This window comes from Carettochelys insculpta, chromosome 3, assembly GCF_033958435.1.
Source record: "Carettochelys insculpta isolate YL-2023 chromosome 3, ASM3395843v1, whole genome shotgun sequence".
NCBI lineage: Eukaryota > Metazoa > Chordata > Testudines > Carettochelyidae > Carettochelys > Carettochelys insculpta.
In genome coordinates, this window is record NC_134139.1 from 2,587,086 (window position 1) to 2,610,368 (window position 23,283).

Genomic DNA, 23,283 nt, shown 5'->3' on the forward strand with positions numbered 1-23,283 from the left:
CAATCATGTGCGAACTGCATTCTGAAGAAACAGTAGTACATTGTGTGGGTCACTGCAAAAGCTTTTCTCCTGTAGGGGCTTGTGTTCAAATTTGTGTGAAGTCATAAGACTTTAATGTACTTGAGCACATTTTAGTACACATTGGCAGGCTGTTCAGGAGAAAATCGGAAGTGAAATACAAAGGTGGTGGTAGGTTTATGTTTATGTATATGTTTAAATTTATATACTGGTAATTTATATAATTTTTAATCTGTTTTGCTCATTCACTTTCCAGTGATAATAGAGGTGGTTATAATCCCTCTGCTTTTAGAGATTGAGATGTTTAGGCATTATATCAAGTTGTGAAATGTACTTTTCATAGAATCATAGAGCTGGAAGAGACCTCAGGATGTCATCGAGTCCAGCCCCCTGCTTCAAGCAGGATCAACCCCTACTAAGTCATTCCAGCAAGGACCTTGTCAAGCTGGGACTTAAAAACCTCTGGGGATGGAGAATCCACCATCTCTCTAGGCAACGCATTCCAGTGCTTCACCACCCTCCTGGTGAAGTAGTTTTTCCTAATATCCAAGGTACACATCTCCCTCTTTAGCTTCAGACCATTACTCCTTCTTCTACCATCTGACACCACTGAGGACCATTTCTCACCATCTTCTTTAGAGCTCCTCTTCAGGAAGTTGAAGGCTGCTATTAAATCAGCCCTAAGTTTTGTCTTCTGTAAACTAAACAAGCCCAAATCCCTCAGCCTATCCTCATAGTTCATGTGCTCCAGCCCCTTAATCATTTTTGTTGCCCTCCGCTGAACATGCTCCAGCACATCCACATCCTTTTTATACTGGAAGGCCCAAAACTGGACACAGTATTCCAGTTGTGGCCTCACCAGTGCCGAATAGAGGGGAACAACCACTTCTCTAGATCTGCTCGAAATGCTCCTCCTGATGCACCCTAATATGCCGTTAGCCTTCTTGGCTACAAAGGCACACTGACTCATATCCAGCCTTTCATCTACCATAACCCCTAGGTCCCTGTCTGCTGTACTGCTCCTTAGCCAGTTGGTTCCCAGCCTTATAACAGTGCTTGGGATTCTTCCACCCCAGGTGCAGGACTCTACACTTCTTGTTGAACTGCATCAGATTTCTTTTGGACCAGTCCTCCAATTTATTCTGGTCACTCTGTATTCTATCTCTATCCTCCAACATATCTGCCTCTTCCCCTAGCTTTGTGTAATCTGCAAATGTCCTGAGGGTGCAATCCAGTCCCTCATCCAGGTCATTAATAAAGATGTTGAACAACACCAGCCCCAGAACCGAGCCTTGCAGCATGCTACTTACAACCAACCACTGTCCAGATATTGACCACTACCCGTTGGGACCAACTGTCAAGCCAACTTTCTGTCCTTCTTATAGTCCAAGGATCCAATCCATATTTCCTTAACTTGTGGGCAAAAATTTTGTGGGAGACCATATCAAAAGCTTTGCTGAAATCAAGGTATATCACATCCACTGACTTCCCCATGTCCACAGAGCTTGTTACCTTGTCACAGAAGCTAATCAGATTAGTCAGGCAGGACTTGCCTGTGATGAATCCATGTTGACTACTTTTGATCACTTCCCCTCTTCCAAGTGCTCCAAAATGGATTCCCTGAGGATCCCCTCCATTATTTTCCCAGGGACTGAGGTAAGGCTGACCAGTCTATAGTTCCCTGAATTGCCCTTCTTTCTTTTTTTAAAGATGGGCGCACTACATTTGCCTTTTTCCAGTCATCTGGGATCAATCCCGATCTCCAAGAGTCTTCAAAGGTAATGGCCAAAGTCTCCGCAATGACATCTGCCAATTCCCTCTGCACCCTTGTGTGCATTAAATCCAGACTCGTGGATTTGTGTACATATAGTTTTTTCTAGATAGCTCAGAACTTGTTCCTTTCCCACAGATGGCTGCCCTCCACCTTCCCATACTGCATTGTCTAGCACTGTAGCGTGGCAGTTGACTTTTTCCGTGAAGACTGAGGCAAAAAAAGCATTGAGTACTTCAGCTTTTCTTACTTCATCTGTCACTAGGTTACTTCTCTCATCTAGTAACGGCCCCACACCTTCTCTGATAACCTGCATATCGTTAACATACCTGTAGAAACTGTTCTTGTTACCCTTCACATCCCTTGCCAGCTGCATTTTCAGTTGTGCTTTTGCTTTACTGATTACTCTCCTGATTATTTATTATCCAAGTACATTTTAAAAATTACCAAATTGTGGTGTAAAATGAATGAGAAATGTAAAAAGCATTTCTTCCCAAAATCTGTGAAGTGGCATAATGGAATTCCCAGCAGAAGGTCCATGCCATCGTTCATATCTGTCTTGCCTACTAGGATTGTCTAATCAACTTGTAATACTGATCTCCAGCCTGTCCCCTGACTATTGGACAGTAGGAGGAAGGGCTGCCCCTTCCTCTTCCGGCATATGAAAGGGAACGTTTTGTACCCTCACATTGAATGGGAGTTCTTAGAGCGTAGAATAGAATCTAGTTTTTTCCCCACTCTGCAGCTGCTGAGTCTCCTGCGCTTTTTGGTTTTCATTTCTGATGCACCTTCTCTGTCTGAAGGTATTTCTTCTAAAACTTTTTCTTTCCCTCTTTGTCAGAGTTGGTTACGTTTGCCAGCTTTAATGCTCTGTACAAGTTAAAGAAAGCATAAGACACTAAAGCTACGTCTAGGCTACAGAGTTTTGTCGACTAAACCTGTGGAGCATCCAGATTGCTGAGCGCATTCTGTTGACAATAAGTCGACCGAACACAGCACTGTTGTCAAAGCCATACCCTGCTCACCATGAGGAAGAATGCTGCTGTCGACAGATCTGTCAGCAAAACAGTGGTCTGGATGTTCCTGGGGTGGGGTGGGGGGCCTTTTGTCTACAGAAAAGGCCTCTGGGACACTGCACAATCCTGTCTGCTGTGGGTCCAGGTGGCCGTTTTGCCAGTAGAGCAGCCAAGCAGTCTGGGCTGTCTGTCAACAGAGTGAGATCACTCTTTCAATCCGCCCTGCAGTCTGGACATGATCTGATAGAAGTTTCTTTGCAAGGCATCTTCCAACACGAACTTCTGACAGATCCCTGTAGTCTAGACATAGTCTAATTGTAACCCTTTGTGTGAGACGAGATAGTATGCAGTGTTGTATCCAAGCTGGTCCTCCTACTTTAGAGAGCGAGAGGGTGGGTGAGGTACTATCTCGTACTGCAGGGATGAGCAAACTTTTTACATCAGGCCCCCCCCGACCCAAACCCGTCTAATATAATCCAGTTCAATGGAAGTTTCGGGTATGCTTATATGGAAAAAAAACCAACCTTTCGACGTGTGTAAGCAAATAAGTACGTAGAACGTAAAAACATTATTGAACGGTATGTAAATGGGAACACACAGACATGAAACGTTACTGATTTTAACATTTTTAATGAGGTGGATGAGCCTGAGACCTAGCAGCCAATCATGCTGCCCACTCTCCACTTTGCGCACCCCTGTCTTGCTGGACCAAGTTTTGTGGATGAAAGAGGCAAGTTTGCAAACTACACAGAGCTCTTCAGGATGGGGGTGGGGGAGGGGTGGCTAGTCATTTTTCTTGGTCCATTTTAAAATGGAGATGAGTAAAATTGGTTCACCTTTTCATTTCTGTATTTTTTTTATTTAAAGCAGGGGCACTCTGAGCCCTGAAGACGGTTTGCAGTGTACTCTGTATAACCCTTAGTGCCTTGTCAATTCGAATTGGGGGTTTTCAGACCTCATGAATGTATTTGCTCATAGTTCCCAAAATTTACTGGCATTGACCTCAGTGGATTACCTCCTTCATTATTATCACACTTGTTTTACATGTTGCAGCTTTTTGTTGTTGTTATGGGAGGAAATGTAATTGCTTTCCAGTGATTGAGTCATTAAGCCTTTTGTTTTCTTTAAGGAGCAGTGTCTGGGAAATTAAACTGAAATATGCAGTTTCATCCATACAGTTATTGCTCAGCTCATTCTCTGTTGCCAGTTGAAAACAAGTGTAAAATGTTTTATAGATTTAAACGTTTTATGTATGTTCTCATAACATAACAAATGAGTCTGAAATTGACAGTAACTATTGAACAGGCCTGTTCACAGTATTGGCTCTCAAATAAAAAAATCTGTGCTTTTTGTTGCTGGGGGACAAAATACCCCCGCAAGACATGGCAATATCGCAGATTTCAATTGGTGGTTAATTTGTCATCAAATGGTTTTGGAGGGGTGAGCAATTGGGTGTGTGGGTGTTGCATAAAACTGAAAGGGGATGGATGGCTATTAAATGCTCTTAAGAGTGTAAAGTGTGACGCTATGTGATGAGGCTCGAAGTGGGACTGAGTGAACTGCTAGTGCACAAATACAGCTCTCATTTGGGCAAGTGCGTGTTGTCAGACCCATGAGTGTGGCAGTGCCCCAGCCCCTCAGTCCTTGCATTTTCTATCAGGCACATTACTGTTCACATTGACTGTATCCAGTGGACAAAAGGAGCTGACTGACCCTGTGCTTGTGTTTCCCAGCATGCAAAGTACAGGATCTCCCTCCTGAACGGTGGGGGGATGGGTACGGTCTCTGACCCAGCTGTTGGCTGGGAAGGGCAGTCAGAGTGAATATCCCTGTCTGTGAGGATAGTTGGGGCAGTGGGTGGCTGGGGAAGAAGCAGGGGGTCCCTTTTTTATGTCGATCAGTGTGGTGGTATGGGCTTTAAAGGTAAAGGGGCCATATGTGGTGTTTTTTCTTGGGTTCTGATTCCAGGAGAGAGAGAGAGCGCGAGAGCTTGTATAAAGGCAGTAGTTTTCAACCAGAGGTCTGTGTCTCCCTAAGGTTAGTCATGCATATTGCAGGGAAGTACATCTAGTCACCTAGTTTTCAACAAGCTACATATAAAGCACTAGCAAAGACAGTATAAAATGTTATTTCTTACAGATAATGACTTGCTTATACTGCTCTGTAGATTGTATATTGAAATGTAAGTGATTTATATCCCAAATGATTTATTTTATACTTAATGGTAAAAGTGAGAAAGGAAGCAATATTCCATTGTGTTCTGTGGCATTTTTATATTTTCGTCTGCTTTTGTAAGCAAGTAGATTTTAAATGAGGTGTAACTTGGGAGTACAGAAGACAAATTAGACCCCCGAAAGGTACATGGTAATGTGAAAAGGTTGAGTGCCACTCGTATAAGAAACCTGGGAGTTGCACCTTTTCTCAAGTTGAAAATGGTATTTCAAAGCCATTCCTGCCTGTAACTACAGGTAATGCCTTAGTATTAAAAGTGAAATAATTTGAAAAATCTAATTACTTATTCACTCTTCACTCCCTTGAAGGGTAAAACTACTCTGCTCAGTTTTATTTTCCTCTTCACAAGCACTAGCGCAATGCTGCTGCATTCTCATGTGCAGCTGTGGAGAAGGATGTTGTATTTCTCTTAACTTGAAATAGCAAAGCTAAATTTTGGCTTGGCCTTCAAAGGCTCCTTCCGTCAACAGTGGCCAGACACTTGGACAATGAAGGGATAGTAAGCTATACATCCCCATGCAGGGCCAAAGTGTTGGTTCTTGAAATAGTCTCCCTTATTTGATTGGAATGGGGATGGTGGCTACTGAGGCCAGGTCAGTCTGTATGGTAAATACCGCTAGTGGCGATGCAGTGAATACCGGCAAAACAATACTTTTTTACTGGTATAATGGTTTGGTGGGCAAAATAAGCTTTACTAGCAAAAGCACTTTGATGTGAACTGCATCTACATCCAGGTTTTGTCAGCACAGAAAGGTTAAGTTATGTGCATGCATGCGCACAAATTCTGGCGCTATTCTGTAGGGTAAAGCAGGGATGGGGAACCCTCTGGACCCCGAGCTCCTCTCCATAGCAGAACTGGCCCATGGCAGGCTTGTGGGTGCAGAGCCCTGAGGCTCACGGGCCAGGCCAGCTCAGGCAAGCTGTACTCTGAATCCAGACTGGACATTGTGGGGGCAGGAAGCAGCTCCAGGCTCCACTGCAGGTCACTCCTGTTCCCGCAGCTGGGGGAAGGGAAGGAGGATCAGCAGTGGTCTCTGCAGCCTGCCTGGAGGCTTCCTCCTGTGGCTCTGGCTGGAATTCTAGCCAATTGGAGCAGCAGAGGAAGGCGGCACAGAGCCATGTGCCTCCAGGACTGTTGCCCAGGTAAGTGTACCCCTGCCGCCTGGACCCCTCACCTCACCCCTTCCTGCAGCTTCCCTCCTACTGACTCCCCATCTGCGCCCTGCTCCAGGCCCCTCGCCCAGATCCTGCACTCTAAACCCTCCTGTACGCTTCCTCTGACCTACACACCCAACCCCCCACCTCTCCCAGCCAGATCTCGCAGCCCACTCCTGCACCCTCCCTTCCTTCCCCGGCCCCCAATTTCCAACTTGCTCCTTCACCCTTCTTCCCAGACCCCATTGCCCATAGTTGAGGACCGCATCAGTTTTGGACTTTTTTATGCCTCTTGCTTCTGTGGCTGACTGATTTTGTCTGACTCTACAGGTTATTGGCCTCCAACCTGAAAAAGGTTCCCCACGCCTGGGCTAAAGTGTCTAGTATGAGCCTGAGTCAGTGTAATCCTGTGGGAAATCCGTGCCTGTGAAGAAGCACTTTGTCATGCTGTTGCTGGCAAGACAGGCCTTTCCTTGTTTATCTTCTCCTGCATGCTTCTAATTGCATTGTGCATCTTTGTTTCTCTTTTGTCTTAAAACCCTCTTTGGCTGCTGGACTGCCTGAAGCTGCTCAGCTAGAGACTCAGAGCATTCTTTTGACAATGTAATTTGCTGCGTATCTATCACAAATTGGAGGACAGTAGACCTGGCAGGCTGCAGGTGTGTGCGCGCGCGCACACACCTTCCTCCTGTTCAGTGGTTTTTGTCTAGCTGGACTTGGCCAGCAGAGTTCTAAAGGTGCTAATCTTGTGGCATGGGAATGCATAGATGGAAGAGAACCTGAACATTTTATTTCCGTGTCAGCCAAGCAAGAGGGGAAGTCTCCTGTCTCGCTCTTTAGGTTGGAAACTGTAAATTTAATGACCATTCATTATGTCATATGGCTAGATAGAACCATGAGAAAAAAAATCTCATCTGTGTCAAGGGCAGAATTTCTGCTGTTCTCCAGGGCATGTACAGACATGAATTTCCTGCACTGCAGGCACACCACCTAAGAAGACTACTTTGGTGCTCTACATAGCCTTTTGAGAATAGCTCCTCTACTGAAGTAAAATGTCTGTCTCTTCATTGCTGTTGCCCTGATCTTGTTTTTGTCAATGATGCAGTTCTGTCTTAGGCAGGATATGCAAAGAGACCAGCAGTCTTCTGCATGAAAAATCTCATGATTACTCTAGCTGAGATCTGGTGAAAACAATCCTATATGTTGCTCACTCTCTTCTATCATGTCTCTTCTATCCTGTCTTGCAGTAGAATCTGTTCAGAATTCCATGGGGAAAAGGATATATTAAACTATAGTTGCTTAAAAAATAGTCGAGACTCAACGATTTTTGTTCATCTTCGTTAGGTCCTGTACAGCCTGTGAAATGATGACAGTGGGGTTCCCACAAACTGAGTCACATGAGCGTATGATGCCAGTCAGATGAAAAGTCAACAACAATAAAAATCAGCTGCGTGTCCAGTGTAGAACAGGATCAAAAGGGACTATAGCTCTGCCAAATATATGCATTTCCTGCCCATCTTAGTGTCCTGGAATGGACTGTTTAAAAAAGTAATTTTATGCCCCACTTCCCCTGCCTTTAGTGTACTCAGCCTGATTTTTTTAATCTTGGAAATATGTTAATAGTTTGGGACGGAGATGTCAACAGTTTCTGTAAAAGATCAGCACACCAGACTTAAGCCCTAAGGGTAGTCCCACAGAAGGGTATCAAAGGTAACTGGGCCCTGAGGCCTAATGCCATTTCCCCCAGCCAGAGTTCTGCCTTCCTGTACACATCTCATTGGGGCCCATCCACACTGTCCACTCCAGATGGGCATTTGCCCCATGCCTCCTGCTCGCTGGCTGCTGCTGCTGCTCTGTGTTCTCAGCCAATAACATGCAGCTTCTCTGTGTCTCAGCTTTTCCTTCCCAGCTCTGAGTCTGCCTGGCCTTGCCACAGCTTTAAGCCTGCTCTTGCCCAACTTGGGGCTTCCCTCTGCGTCTGATTGCTTCTTCCATCGGGATTGTGCTTCCTCTGTCCTGGTCTCCGGGGATTTTGGAGCTCTGTACCAGCTGATGTTGGACTGGGAAACACAGTGGCCTCTGCTGGTTGGTTCTGTTAGTATCCAGCGAAGAGCCAGCAGATTCACTTCAGCATGCCCTAATCACCGCTGTTAATGTGGTTTGAGCTGGTGGGAAGCAATTCCTCCTCCTGGCTACAGGCCTGTGCTTAAATTTCTGACTGTCCGTTCTCCTGCTGTTTTTCCTTTAACTGTGCTCCCCTAATCTCTACCTGAAGTAGTTGGATATGGTCTACCTTAAAGGCTCAATTGAATGAGCTCATGGGGAAAGATGGGGAATCCTGCACTGATGTCAGCTTTGGTGAGAGGTCCTGTTTGCCAGCATGTTACTTTTTGTCTGAGAGCAATGGATTGTGATTGGACCAGCTACAAATGAGCATGTTAAAGAACAGAACAACAAATGACAGGCACTGGGCATAGTGTAGGTAGTTCATCGTGTCAGATGATAACATCTTGAGCTTGCACAGGCTCGTCAGTTGTGGACTCGGATTCCTCAGCCACATGCAAGCTTTGAACGGCATGGGCGTTCAGAGTGGGTGCAAGAGAATCGTCCTGGCTCTGTTGGTGCAGCTGCTGCTGCTGCTTTCTTACTTTCATGAGCATCAATGAGGCGTACGCGTCACTGCTCTTCAAAGTTGTCATACGTGTGTTTGTATGAGAGCACACCAGCCTATTCAGTCTTTTGCATGCTGCTCTAGCCGATCTGGTTTTAAACCAGCGTGAGCAATGTTGGCCTTCACGCAGTCTTTCTATCTCTTGCGAGGCCTACCTGGATTCCTTTTGCCCTGGGAGAGTTCACCGCAGAGGAGTTGCTTAGGGATTCTTGACTCCTCTGTTCGTGTGACATGCCCTGTCCAGCTAAGCTGGGCTGTCAGAATCATGGCTTCGATGCTCGTGGTTCCTGCTCTGTCCAGGACTTCCAGGTTTGTAACTCTGACCTGCCATCGAATGTGCAGTATTAACCTCAGGCTGCGTGTGTGGAAGCGCTGCAGCACTTTTATATGTCTTCTGTACAAGGTCCAGGTTTCACAGCCCTACAGGAAACTGGTCAGGACTACAGCCCTGTACACTTTCAGTTTAGTGGACTGTTGGATATTGTGCTGATTCAACACTTACGCTCTCGGACGTCCTAGTGCCCGGCTGGCCTGGCAGATTCTGGCATTGATTTCTTTGTCAAGGGAGCTGTCATTGGCTGTCACACTGCCGAGGTACTTGAGCTCCTCTACTGTTTTTAACTCTGTTCCTGCAATAAAGATTGAAGTGGGGAGAGCAGCAGATCCTGGAACAGGTTGAAACAGCGCCTGGGTCTTTCCTAGGCTGATGGTCAAACCAAAGAGGTGAGTGGCATCAGCAAACTTGTTGACGATGAGCTGGAGATCAGATTCCTTGTGTGCCATAAGTGCACAGTCGTCAGCAAAAAGGGCTTCAAGGATGAGCCTCTCAAGTGTCTTGGTTTTAGCATTCAGTTGACGAAGGTCAAAAGTGACCCATCAAGTCTGTATTTTATGCAGACTCCATGGTCCCGGTCCCTGACTGCATCGCTGAGGATGCACGTGAAAAAGAGGTTGAATAACACTGGGGCCAGCAGGCACCCTTGCTTCACATTGTTGGATATCTCAAATCCATCTGAGGACTTGCCATTTGAAAGAACAAAGCCAGTCATGTCGTTGTGGAACAGGCATATGAGGTTAATGAATATTCTCAGGCAGCCAAGTTTTGACAGGATAATCCACAGGACTTCTCTGTTGACGGTGTCAAACGCCTTGGTCAGATCTATAAAGACAGCGCACAGATCCAAGTTCCGCTCTATGCGCTTTTCCTGGACCTGACGAACAGCAAAGATCATGGCAGTGGCGCTGCGGCCTGGGCAAAAAGCTCACTGTGCCTCTGGTAGGTTCTCCTCTGAGATGCTGGTGATCAGACAGTTGAGGATGACTCGAGCCAAGATTGTCCGAGCAGTACAGAGAAGGAAGATGCCCCCATAGTTTTCACAGTCAGCTTTGTTGCCCTTGTTCTTGAAGAGCGAGATGATTGTGGCATCCTTAAAGTCTTTGGGCATGTCTTCTTCTTCCCAGATGCTGATCAAGATGATGTGAAAGGCCTCAAGTGACAGTGGTCCTGCGACTTTGAAAATTTCAGCAGGGATACCGTCCATCCCAGAGGCTTTGCCAGAGCTGGTCTGGCTGATTGCCTTTTTGACCTCATTCATTGTAGAGAGCAGGTCAAGACTATCTATTGTGGGTTTCTGAGGGATCTGGTCTAGGGCCACAGGGTTGACAGTGGAGGGTCTGTTGAGAAGGATGCTGAAGTGCTCTCTCCACCTATTGTTGATGCTGTTCTTCTCCCTCAGAAGGGTCATGCCATCTGCAGACAGGAGAGGTGTCGTACTTGGCTTTGAAGGTCCATATATAGCTTTGATAGCCCTGAAGAACATCGTGGAGTTGTTGGTGTCAGCGTAGTATTGGACTTCATCAGCTTTACTCTCCCACCATTCATCTTGCATTTTGCGAAGTGCTGTTTGCACCTGGATCTGAAGGTGTTTGAAATGATCACGTTTGGAGATTGACTGATTGTTTTGCCATAGCAGAAATGCATTCTGTTTTTCCTCTAAGATCTTCATGATGGCCTCATCACTTTCATTAAACCAGTTTTGGTGAACTCTTCTTTTCAGTCCTAGTGTTGACTTGGCTGACTCTGTCACCAGTGTTTTGAACTGGCCCCACTTTTGTGTTGGGTCTCCAGTCAGAGGTCCATGGGACATCAGCACTTGGTCAAGACAGGCTGCAAATTTCTCACGATGACCAGTATGTTGTAGCTTCCTGATGTTGAAGGAGGGTCTGACAACCTTGAGCTTCTTGTGGTGCAGTGGTGTGATGTGCAGCATAAGGACTCATCTGACAAGTCTATGATCAGTCCAGCACTCAGCTCCCTGCATGGCCGTGGTGATCTTAACATCTAGAATGTCCCACCTGCGACTGATGACATAGTTAATCAAGTGCCACTGTTTGGATGTCGGGTGCATCCATGTGGTCTTGTATTTATTGGCTTGCCTGAAGAGAGTGTTGGTAATCGTCAGCTCAGCAGAAGGCGGCCGCTGGCATTCATGTTACCAACACCATGATGCCCCAGCACCCCTTTCCAGGTCCTACAGTCCTTGCCAACCCTGGTGTTGAAGTCACCCAAGAGGAGAAGCTTGTCACTAGGAGGAGATGCTTTCACAAGATGGTAAAGGTCCTTATAGAAACTTTCTTTTGCTTTGTCGCTGCTAGTCAGTGTGGGGGCATAAGCGTTGATGACTGTAACGTGGCGAGAGGTGTTGTGGGGGAAGCGGAGCTTCATCAGACGCTCACTGATGCAAGTTGGTAGGCCAGGAAGCTGATGCAGAAGTGATGTCTTGATGGCAAGTCCCACTCCGTGGATTCTGTCTTCGTTTTCTGGCCTCCCTTTCCAGAAGAAGGTGTAACCTCCTTTTGGTTCGCGGATGGATCCTTCCTCTGCCAGTCTGGTCTTGCTCAGGGTGGCTATGTCAATGTTATGCCAGTTCTCTTGCTATGAGGGCCGCTCTTCTCTCAGGCCTCACAGCATTCTCCCTGTCCAAGAGGGTGCGAACGTTCCATGCTGCAAATATCATCTTTCTTTTCACTGTTTTTCGACCACCGTGAGGGTAAAACTGCCAGCTGTGGCATGCTGGCCATTTTGTCTGAGACAAGCAATTTTTGGGACACCTTTTCTAGTACTCTCCTTCATTTTGAAGGTGAGCAGTGCTGTTGCTAAAAAGGCCTGCTCAGTCACCTGGGATGCTGCCGAACTCCTCTGTCGTCCCGGGGTCAGAGTCGAGCGACCAAAGTCCACAGGCCGCCTACATGGCAGGTTTGGAGCTACGACTCCCAGTGGTCACCTCCACCTGTTGTTTTGCTCCTCCGCCATCGCTGCAGGACTTTGAGGTACACAGAAGTGTGATGAGAATGCACAAAGAACCTGTGTGGGAGAATGTTTAGAGTGGAAAAATCATTGCACAGGGACAGTTCCACTCTCTCGACCTCAGAAGCCTGGTTCCAGTAGTACGAAAAGTTGTCACGGCTGGGACTTCCTAGGCTGCAGTGGATGGCCAGGCCGTCTTTGGTGCCTTGTCATGCCCTTGCTCTCCACAGAGCATTGCAGAACTGCCTTCCTGGTCATTGGATCTTGCTGTTGATCTCATCCATCCAATCTGGTGGGGCCGACTTTGCATGCTGGGATAGGCAATTCCCTATTTCACTGCAGATTTCAGACCTGCCAGCTACCCTCGCCTGGCTTAGCCCACCTGTCGAAGCGATTTATCAGGGTGTGGCTACCACATGCTACAGCTTCTTGGAGCCACAGGTTAGAGCTGGGTGCCAGGTGGGGACCAAAAGTGCATGAACTGCCTGTGGAGAGAGATGACAAGTCCCCACAACAGAGGTGCTACCCCTCCCTGGACACCCCATTGGGCATAGTGACTTAATGCTAAAATGAGAGGTCACATTCCTTCTTAGAAATCCCCTTACAGCAGCAATTGTTAATATATAATATATGGAGATACACATCTCTTAGAACTTGAAGGGACCTTGGGAGGTCATTAAGACCAGTCCCCTGCCCTCACCACAGAACCTATCACCATCCCTGAAGGATATATTTGTTCTTTTAAATCTATTTGCCCCAGATCTCTAAATCCCTAAATGGATTGAGCTCACAACCCTAGGCCTAGCAGACCAATGCTCAAACCACTGAGCTATCCCCCCTGCTGTTCCTTGCTGTTGCTCTGGTTGCTTGTAGGTCTGGTCTACATTAGGGATCAAAGTTGATCCCAGATGCGTACTTCTGGCCACACCATTAGCATAGCTAGAATCGACATATCTGGATCGATTTTGTTCCCTGGTGTAGATCAGAGAACTTTGGGCTCACGTCGATATCCCCTTGCTCCATGCTGACGCGTGGAGCAAGGAACAATCAGGGCCAACAGCCAAGCCCAGAGACAGCAATTTTTTTGCGGTTTCACATGCAGCAAAATGGGTCTCCAGAAGATCGATCACACCACACCAACCTCCCCCCCATAGGTATAGATGTACCCAGGGCTTTTCTTCCGGCTCCCTGCTGCAGAGGAAAGAGTGGGGCTTGATTTAATTGGCTTAATGGCCAGCCAGACCATTAAACCAATTAGACTGACTCTTGCTCTTTCAGTGTGCAGGTCAGGGAGCTGTTCCTGCGACTGTGTGGCTGGAGCCATGCAGCTGGGGAAGCAGCAGGAGCATATGGAGCTCCTTTTGAAATGTAAGTGCTGGGTTGATGCCATAGTAGGTGGGTGGGGGTTAAGCCTGGCAGTGGCTTAGGGCTGTGGGGAGTTGAGCCAGAGCCCTGGGGCCAGGGAGAAGGGGGTGGGTTGGGGGGGGGGGGGGTTGAGCTGGGGCTGTATGGGCAGGTTGAGTGGGGACGGGGCTGTAGGAGGGCGGTTTGTGGCAGTTGGAGGGGGGGGAAGGTTTGTGGCTTGAGTTCCAGCACCTTTTTATGTAGGAAGAAAGCACTGGCCATACCCCTAGTGTGCAGGATCATGCAGTGCTTGTGGACCCAGCGCAACAGCTCTGTATCTTAGCAGTGTCTCTGGATGCAGTTGCTAACAGTGGATTTAGGCCATTTTGTGTCACTGACTTGCATCACTCTGCGTGGTCCTCACAGTAGTGTCCGCCTGGCTTGCTTCTGTGCACTGTGGTTGGTTGATCATTTGGTGTGTGTATTTTTAGCTCCCTCCTGTTTTACAGGTTTTATTTTAACAGACTGTTGCACGTTTGATTGGTTAAGAGTACTGGGTTGGGGTGCAAAGTTCTGTACTGTAGTAAACTGCTGTGATTCTGGTCTTGAGATTATTTAGCAGTAGATTTTATTCAGCTGTTGACTTCATCATTCATACCTGGAAGCGAAACAGTGCATAGCTAAACATAACAGGTGCTTGCAGCAGGCCTTTGAAGGAGCAGTTTGCCCTGGAGTTCTGCGTTTGTTTCCTATGCATCTGCTTCCCTGGATTGAACTCCCATGGAGTGGTTTAATTGGGGTATTTTGGCACAAGTGGAATGTAATTCCAGACTCTGGCTCATTATTTCATGACAGTCAGATTAAGGCAGAGAAGTTGATTCTTGCGAAAACTGCATTTTCGAAGGATTAATATTATTCTGGTTAGTTATGCTAATAGGGTGTGTTCATATGGAAGTGGGATGAAAGCCTTTTGCTTCTGAGTTACTGGATCTGTCCTCGGTTTATCCCATCCATCACAGTCCTTGATACTACCAGCCTCTCTCCACCACCTTACTCATTCCCTTTGAAATGCCAGCCTCCTGTGGTTCCCTTTGTTCTCATCCAGCTCCTGCCACCTTCTTCGCAATTAGGATATGGAACTTCCCCTCCCTTCATGCCCTGCATATATCTAATATTTTTCCACGAGCACTAACCAGAGGACCTCAGGTTACATCGCCTTGCCCTGTCCGCAGAGAGGGGCCAACAGTCTCTCAGATCTGAGGCTCCACTCTTGTAGCACAGCAGACGCTGAATGGTGATCTCTGTGGTGTTCTCTCGTTCTTATGGGGGCCTGAAGAGAAGGAAATAAAATTGGTTTGTGTCTTCTTAAAAACTACTGTTATACCACCTTTATACTCACTTTATTTTGCCTTTGAAGTGTTACAAAAATTGGGTTTTGTCTTCTCTGCCTTGCGCCTGTCTTGAGCACCTAGAAGTGCAGACTGAGAGAGCTTACTTGGCCCTTGCTTGAAGATGCATGCTGCGGGTGGAGGTGAAAACCAGCTCGGTAATCAATTTGTGGCGCCCATTTCACTCAAAGAACAACACTGGACTGTCTGACCAAAACTAATTTCCTCTCTGAATTAAGCAGTTTTCGCCATCAATGCTCTTTATGAATCATGTATGATAAGAAGAAAGGACATAAATTTAGGAGTGTTTCCTTTGCAGACATATTTCAGGCATCGTTTCTGTTAAGAGCTGGTCAGCCAAACCCAGTTTGGGATTGGCCAGTGCTAGTTAATGGTCCAGATATTCAGCTTCCAGCTTCATAGGGTTCAAGTCACAAGACTGTACTCTAGGAAACTTCTATTTTGAGCTGTCGTGAAGGAACTGACTCATCGCCCCAATTGAAAATAAAACCTCAAATTTATTTCAGAAAACTTATGACAAGCCAATATTGAAACTGGAGCAAAATCAATTCTGCATGTGAAAAGATTTTAGTGTGCTCTGGTTAAATGCGTCTGCAGCCATTGCATACAGAAAACTGATTTCCTCCCATCTTGTTACAGAGATACAGAGAGGAAATGCCTTGGTCTTATCACAAACCCATTGTGTCAGGCAAGTTCTCCAGAGCCAGGGCAACAGTTTGGAGAAAGCTGCACCAGCTGCTGTGGAGTTTCTTCTCTGTGGAGGCGCTGACTGCCTTGTGTCAATAACTACAGCTAACCTGTCTCAAACCAGTACTGAGCACAATTGGCTGGAGGCTTCCAGCCAAATAGTTATTTACCCTGCCTGTTGGGATGTGAGGTGGTGGAGGCTGGCAGTGTTCATTTTAAAATGCAGTGCCTATGTCATCTTACAGCATTTTTGGATTATTATGCAGATATTATTAAGGAAATCACTAGCACAGCGTTCAGTTCCTAACAATGAAGTGATTAATCTGATCTTATTGAAAGAGTTGATTTGTGTTTTGTTTTTATGCATGTTCAGTGACCCTGGAACAACGTCTTCCAAATTCCCCTCAGGCGTAAAAGAAATGAAAACAAATCTGGCAGAGAGGTGTAGGGTGTGTGCAGGTTGGGTGCCAGCTGTTTCATTAGTGTCAAACCAGCAGCTTAGTTTCTGTATTTGCCACACACAAAACATGCCAATAGTTCAGTGTAGTCAAAACTTAACATGGTTAGAATCTCAGAGCTATGAACTGGCCATGCAATCACATGCCTCTTTTGGTAACCAGAAGCACACAATCAAGTGGCAAAAGCAGAAATAAGACCAAAGGGGGTGGGAGGCAAAAAACAAACCAAAAGAGCACAATACTGCATATTAAACAAATTACTAAAGATCAAAGGAAAGATTTTAAAAAATAAGGTAAGAAGACGTTTGTGAGAGTGTTAAAAAGCAACATTTTTTTCTTCTGTGTAGTTAGATTTCAGAGATGTTTTAAGTCAGTGTAAACTTGAAATAGCAGCCATAATGTTTTGTTCAGAATTACAAACATTTCAGACTTAGGAGCACCCTCCATTCCTGAGGTGTGCATGACTCTGAACTTCTACTATACAACAAATGTGCAGTTTATAAACTTTTTCCCTGTTTTACAGTTTCCACTTTCAGTTGAAAAGAGCGAAGTTGTTTTCAGATGTCTCTCCATGTACGTAGACCAGAAACGTTGACTAAACATTATTTACACAGGTGGACTCACTTGAGAACAACTTGGAGGTTCACTAGTTCATTAGTTCTGGCACAGACTCCCCTTAGCTGTATTTAGCTCCTTAGCATGAATTACACCAAATCACTGGCTTTCTTAAATAAATTACAGCTACCAGATTTTCCCCTTTGGGAATCTGAAACATTTTACAGAGTCAACAATTTGGACTATGGCACAGTTATACACTGAGAATACTATGTTGTTGGCTTTTCCCAACTTTTTCCTCTGTACCAAATCCCGTAAGTTACAAGCTGTTTTTTTAGTGTATCCAAACTTGAAATCAACTCAGTGTCAGTGTATTAAGCATGTAAAAAGTGTACATAAAATGAAAATTGCTGTGGTTCTAAAATCAGTGGCCCTTTAAACTGTGTCGTGCACCCCTTACTTCTAATGAAGTCTGTCCACACCTTGCCAGGAACAGGATTAGTGTCCAAGGGCTGCAGTTGGAACAGGGCTGGGTGGCACATCCCTCCTCCCTCCCCCCCCCACCCCTCCGAATGTTTCCTCACCTCCCCTAAGGAGACATGCCCCCCACTGTGTGTGGACCACTGTTCTGAATGATTGTAGGTATTCTTAGTGTGCTTCTGAAATAGTGAGGAAGAGTCCCTTTCATCTGGTATTGGTACTGCAGTGTAAAGTTAACATGTTCCTGTGCTTCCAGTATATCTCACTTTGCAAAATGGAAGCGATTTCTGACCACAGGTTTAACACAAAAATAACCAGTAATCATGTGAACTCCTCAGTATCAACTTGGAGTTCTCTATTAAACCAAGATTAACTCTTTTGAAATCCCTACAATGGTTTGGGAAGAATTGATTAACTTACCAAAGGGAACCATGATCAGTTTGCTCCACTTAAAATTTTTTCTTTGCTGTTGGTTTTATCCAGCATTGTTCTGTTAATGCCACCGTGTTCTATCACTATTTGTTATTGTGTAAGATAGTTATGGATACTTCTCAATGGAGACTTCAGGAATGAATGAATAAACTTCTTTTCTGTTGCAGGGTTTCTTGGATAATCAAGCAGTAAACTACCAAGTTGTTTTGCGTCTGTTGCGTTACATCATCCGCCTCATTTGGAGAATGCAGTAACAGATTTGTAGAGAGAGAGAGAGACATTCTGAGATTGTTCACGTCCCCATAAACCAGCAAAAACAAGCAGCAATAGTACCCTTTCTATATCTTGTATATGCAATTGACAAATCTTCCTACAGGACTTCAGCAGCATTGGAAGGAGCAATAGGACTCCACCTTTGTGAAAAATATGCACATACTGTCTCATTTTGTCTGCTATCAGAAGACAGAGTGTTTTAAAATGGGAATTCACTGTGAACACATGATGGATTTTGGAAATGGATACATGAATACTCTTGAGAAGCAGGACTTTATGTAAGAGTGGTGTTTACGCTGGTTTGTCTTGAACTTTTAAAAGAATATGATCAAACTCCTTTTTCTGGAAACCTGTACAAATCTTCGCTATACCCTGCAATGACATTAACTGAGCCAGCTACCTTGCAGAGCTGCCTTAGGCTGTTATAAAATAATTGTGTGCAGAGGTGGTTTCCCCCACGAGGGAAGGGACTGATTCAGAGACGGGGTGCTCTTCCTCTGTTCCTGGCTCCTTTCATGCAAAAAGGGGTAAATCACTCATTGAAGTTCCTTGAAGGAGGATGGAAGGGTTTACATCAGAACTTCAGTTGCCCTGTCAATCTCTAATACCACCCTAAATTCAACAGTGTGTGCGTGACACAACCACACATTGTGAACTGCAGCGAAGTGCAGCTGGCGCGCTACCACGTGAAACTTCCACCTCATCCACCCTAGCAGCAGGAATTTCAAAGTTGATCTGCAGTTTGCTTCACTGTGAGAGTATGAAGTTTCAAAACCCCCATACCAAGTTGCCTTTCTGAAAACTCTTTGTATCTCACGAGTCTCATATCCGTGTTGTTCTGTAATGTACAGTGTTGAAGGTTGGGGGTAATAGAACAATAAAATACTTGTATGGGGGTAAAACAGTTGAGACACAGCAGTCTTACCCAAAGATGCCCTATTGCGTAACTCCAAAACCTATTTCAAACTTCACTTAATATATTGTGACTGTTGATAAACTCAGTTGGTTGGTATTGCTGGTTTTTAAATGGTTTTGGATTTTTGCTAGAGCTGGCTGTGTGGTTCAGGTCTATTCTGAGGGATGTGAGGAACTAACATGTTAACAGCTGAACATATGGGCTGGACTACTGACTGAGTTGTATTGGTGTTGCAGGCAACAGTATAACATTTGAATTGGTTATGGTGGTTCAAAAAATCCCAAAGTTAACAAAAAAAACAAAAATCCACGGAGGGCACAAGTTATGCCATTTTGAAAGATGCTGCAGTTCTAGCAAAGGTTCCATAAAATCTTTCCCAGTAGCACACTTTTAAAGGCACTCACTGCATACACACACAGTGAGGAACTGACTGTATTCATTAGACTTTCTGTGACTTGTTTTAAAGGGTCACCAAAAACAGAACTAAGTTAAATCAAGACTCTTGTATTGAGTGACCCACTCAGTAGGCTCGGGGAGGCATCTAGCACAGAAAATTTAACTTACCTTGTCTTTTATTAATCTTCCTTCTATAGAACTGCCTTTACCACTTCCTGGTTCACTGACGTTATTCCAGTATGCATCATTCTGTGAAACCACAAATAGTCTGGATCTCATGACTTGCAAACTTCTGGTATTCAGAACATACAGAATGCATCATTCTGTAACAACTTCAGTAAGCCAAGAAGTGCCAAAAGGACTGCACAGAAAAAAATAAAACATTTTCTAATTTTCAGGTATGTACATTGACTGCTGTCCCAAGCCTGTTGTGGTGCTGTAGCCACAGATCTAGGCTTCAAATGAATTTTAACATTTGTTTTGCAATTTCCCATGGTGCAAAAGATGAACTACATGACAGGTGCTTTGGGGAGTGCACAGTTCCTTCAACTTGTGTGATGTATTAATGCAGAATTTACCCCAGTCTGGCTTCAGAATTGTCTTCTGAAACTGGTTTCCTTTGGTATGTGATGCAGACAGCTTGCATGATTGTTTTCTGTTTGCTACAGTCTACTTCAAAATGCCGCATTTTATGTCTGGTTTCACCAGCACCATAGAAAAATATGGTAGCTTTTCTTCCAAACATTGCAATATGGTCAACAGCATATGCTGATGACTCTTTTTTTTTTTTAGTTTTGTCAAGTTAATTTGTATATGCTGAACTCTATGCACTTACCACTGATGCCTCTGTGGCAGGTGGAAGGGCGCCTCCAGATGTGGCTCTATTTCCCAGTTGTGTTAATCCACCCCCAAGAGCAGTGACTCCACAGGATAAAGGCATATGTTGGTTCTTAGGCTAAACCTTTCATCTAGTAGTTGGTCTCATTTATCGAAGCAGTTGTGGTAGTTCATTTTTTACATTTTTTTTTACAGAAATATCGGTGACAAATTATAGCTGGAGTTTCAGGCAGAAATTCCAGTGGGCTGACTGCAGATAATCACCTCCATAACAGCAAATTTTGGATCATATCAAAGTACTATGGATAGTGGGGGTATTCATAACATCGTACACATAATGATTTGAGCAAGTATAAATGTAAGAGTTCTCACTGCTTCTTGAAGCTAGAAGTGAGAATAAGGCTGGAGGGGCCTCTGAGACCATTCCTTACTCTTGTTCCATTTTGAGCATTCTTCCCCCAACAGCGCCACGCAACCATTAAAAAGATAAGACAAAATCAGATTTTTTTCAACACTAGATGTTGCCCTAATCTTTTTTTGATGTCATTGGAATCTAGCCACTTCCTGGAACTAGGTTAGTTGACCACATGCTTCAGGTATACCAGTCCTGAAACCACGACCACCTACCACTAGCTCACGATGAACACCGTAGAGCTAGTTCTGAAAGTTGGCATTACAATATGTACCTTTCTGAGCACACCAAAGAATGTTCTGTTTACAGTACTCTCTCCCACCCCAACATGCTTCTACAGTTGGTGTGTGTATGGATGCACACACACATGCATCTAAAGTGGAGCACTTTACTTCAGATCTTCTAAATATAGTGCCCTTCACAGAGTTGGCATCAGTACAACCTATCTTATCCCACTCCCTTCATCTCTCAGCAAGGCTCTGCTGGCCCAGAGACTTGGGTGCTTCCTTTTGTATGTTTACCTCTAGCCTGGTAGTGCAACAGGGTTGCCACCACACCATGGCTTCAGACTAGCTTACTATAAGCGTAATGAATAATTTAGAAACAATTCTGTGAATTATATAAACATTAACAAACAAGATATTGGCACCGTGTGACTTGGACTTCTCTGCACTCTTGTCTATCAAGAGGTTTCCTGCAGATGGTTTTGCAGTATGTATTTTTTTAAGAAAAATAGTTAAAACTAACCCCATTGTTTGTTTCTGACCATTTAAAGCTGGTTTTGTGCCTTGGCAACCTCTCTGCCCAGGTTAACTTTATGGGTGGTTATCAAGTTTGTTTCTTAAATCTCAACATGACATTGAAAACAGTTAGTTATAAAATGTATGCTATATTGTTAGTGGAAGAATTTATTTTAATTCCATAATATCCATACTCTGCCCTGCCAAAACTACTTTGTGAAAAATTTTCTTTGGTTGTGGAGAAACCAGATTCAATTTTTTTCCTACAAAACTTGTATGATATGGTATTATGCTTTTCTCATTCAATAATTGTAAATATTTGAATATTTATTAGATTAGGGCATCATATTCTTATAATCTGAGCCAAATGTCTGTGTGCAATGTTTCTTATCTTTTCTTACTATGTCAAGTAAAGTTTTGTACAGCATATAAATAAGTAAATAACTGTTTCTACCCCCTTTTTAGGATTGAACTTGGTAAATACTGTAGATTCTTTTTTCTGTGTAATTAATGCACTCTACTGTTCCATAATGCTGTAACTTGTAGAATTGTTGTATATTTATTTTCTGCTTATTTAAGTTCCTGTAAAGTTTTTAATGAAATTTACTGGTATATATGGAATTAGTGATTGATCAGTTTAGAGCACTGTCTAATTCAGTGCAGTCAAAAAGGTTTAGTTACTAAGTAAAATGTTCAGAAGTGCCTAAATGACTTAGACTTCTAAGTCCAAGTTTCAGAAGTGAATTAGGCAGTGACGTACTAAAAGTCAAGGGGACTTGAGTTTGTCTACCTAAAGTCTGTCTTCCAAATTTTATCCATCATTTGAAACCCCTCTTTTGGCCACTTGTCCTAACTTTCTGGACACAATGATTTCAGCACAGCCCATAGAGGCAGAGATTTGAAGTAAAATGTAACATGGAGGTGCAAACTGGGTCAAACACCAAAGCCACATCCATACTCTTTGTAATAAACTAATGCTTTGAACTACGAGTAACTGTAGTCCTCTAAGCAAAACATTATCATCCCAAGGGTCCTAGGGCCGTTTAGTCAAACATACTGTTGAACTTCATACCTTTCAAGAACTATATGATACGCCAATCCACTGCCTTCAGATTTCACCATCCGTGTGCTCATACTGATTTTTGGCTGCCTCACTTCATTGTTTTATGCAGCTGACAATTGAAAATTATGCTGTAGATTTCAGTTCTATAACTTGATAGTGCTTCCTGTTAATGCAATAATAGCCATCTCTGGGGATATTAAAAACCTTGTCCTTCATCCTTGGTTTACATAGTGCAGGACATGGCTGTTACCTCGGAAACAAGAAGCCCCTGCAAGTTATTTATAGAACTTTCTACTTTGATTTCTAGAGTAAACTTTTGCATCCTGGTTTTGAGACCAGTCATTACTGTATCAAAACTACTCATCAGGTACAAACAAAGCACTGAGCGTGTGCTGATTAATCACTAACTTGTTTCATAGGACCCAGCATTTTATGTAGCATTTTTATTGCAATTTCCCTGGCTTACTTGTGGTTTGCACTGATGAATTTTTGACAGGGTAATTGCCACTTTACTTGTGCAATACTGCTGTACATAGCTACAGATCCTTTTTTAAGATGCAATCTTTTATGTTCTTAATGAATTTTATATAAATAAAACTTTCATCTATTTGTGAGGAGTATTATTTTTGTCAGACTCAGTGTTACACGACATTGGGAATGTCTTTCTTAAATGTTTCCTTAGTATGCACTGAATTCCTATGGGCTTCTCTATACATAGACTACTACCATCACTGAGGATGAGACTCTCACCTGAAGAGTCAGTGGCATGTTCTCTTCCGGTGCTGTGAAAAACAGCAGGTTTCAAATGATACCTTTGCACCTGCTCCCGCCTAGCCCAGGAATTCAGGGGGTTACTGGATGTGTCAGACCCAACCACTGGGCTCTCCGTGCTGAGGTGAGACATGTCTCCTTCCCCTCCCAAGGCAAGATGCATCAAAACCAATCTTGCCATCAGTGTTTCACTTCTGACACATTTGAGTATTCCCAACTGTTTGGCTGGCTGGAAGGAAACAATAGCCGCCTTGCTGTTGCCGAAGGATGCACGCTGCCGGGCCAGGGACCAGCTTTGACGGAGTCAGACACCTCATGCCTTGGAGGATCTGAGGGTTAA

General features: G+C 44.4%; 1 protein-coding gene across 6 annotated transcripts in view; it reads left to right on the forward strand.

Moving 5' to 3' along the window:
* Positions 1-22,781, forward strand: part of BCL2L11 (BCL2 like 11) — a 60,805-nt gene extending 38,024 nt beyond the window's left edge. For all 6 annotated transcript variants that reach the window (XM_074989222.1, XM_074989215.1, XM_074989216.1 and 3 more), the window contains one exon: positions 17,703-22,781. In XM_074989222.1, coding sequence (XP_074845323.1) covers positions 17,703-17,789 — 87 coding nt within the window. In that variant the 3' untranslated portion in view covers positions 17,790-22,781. The remainder of the gene's footprint in view (positions 1-17,702) is intronic.
* The last annotated feature ends 502 nt before the right edge of the window (positions 22,782-23,283 follow it).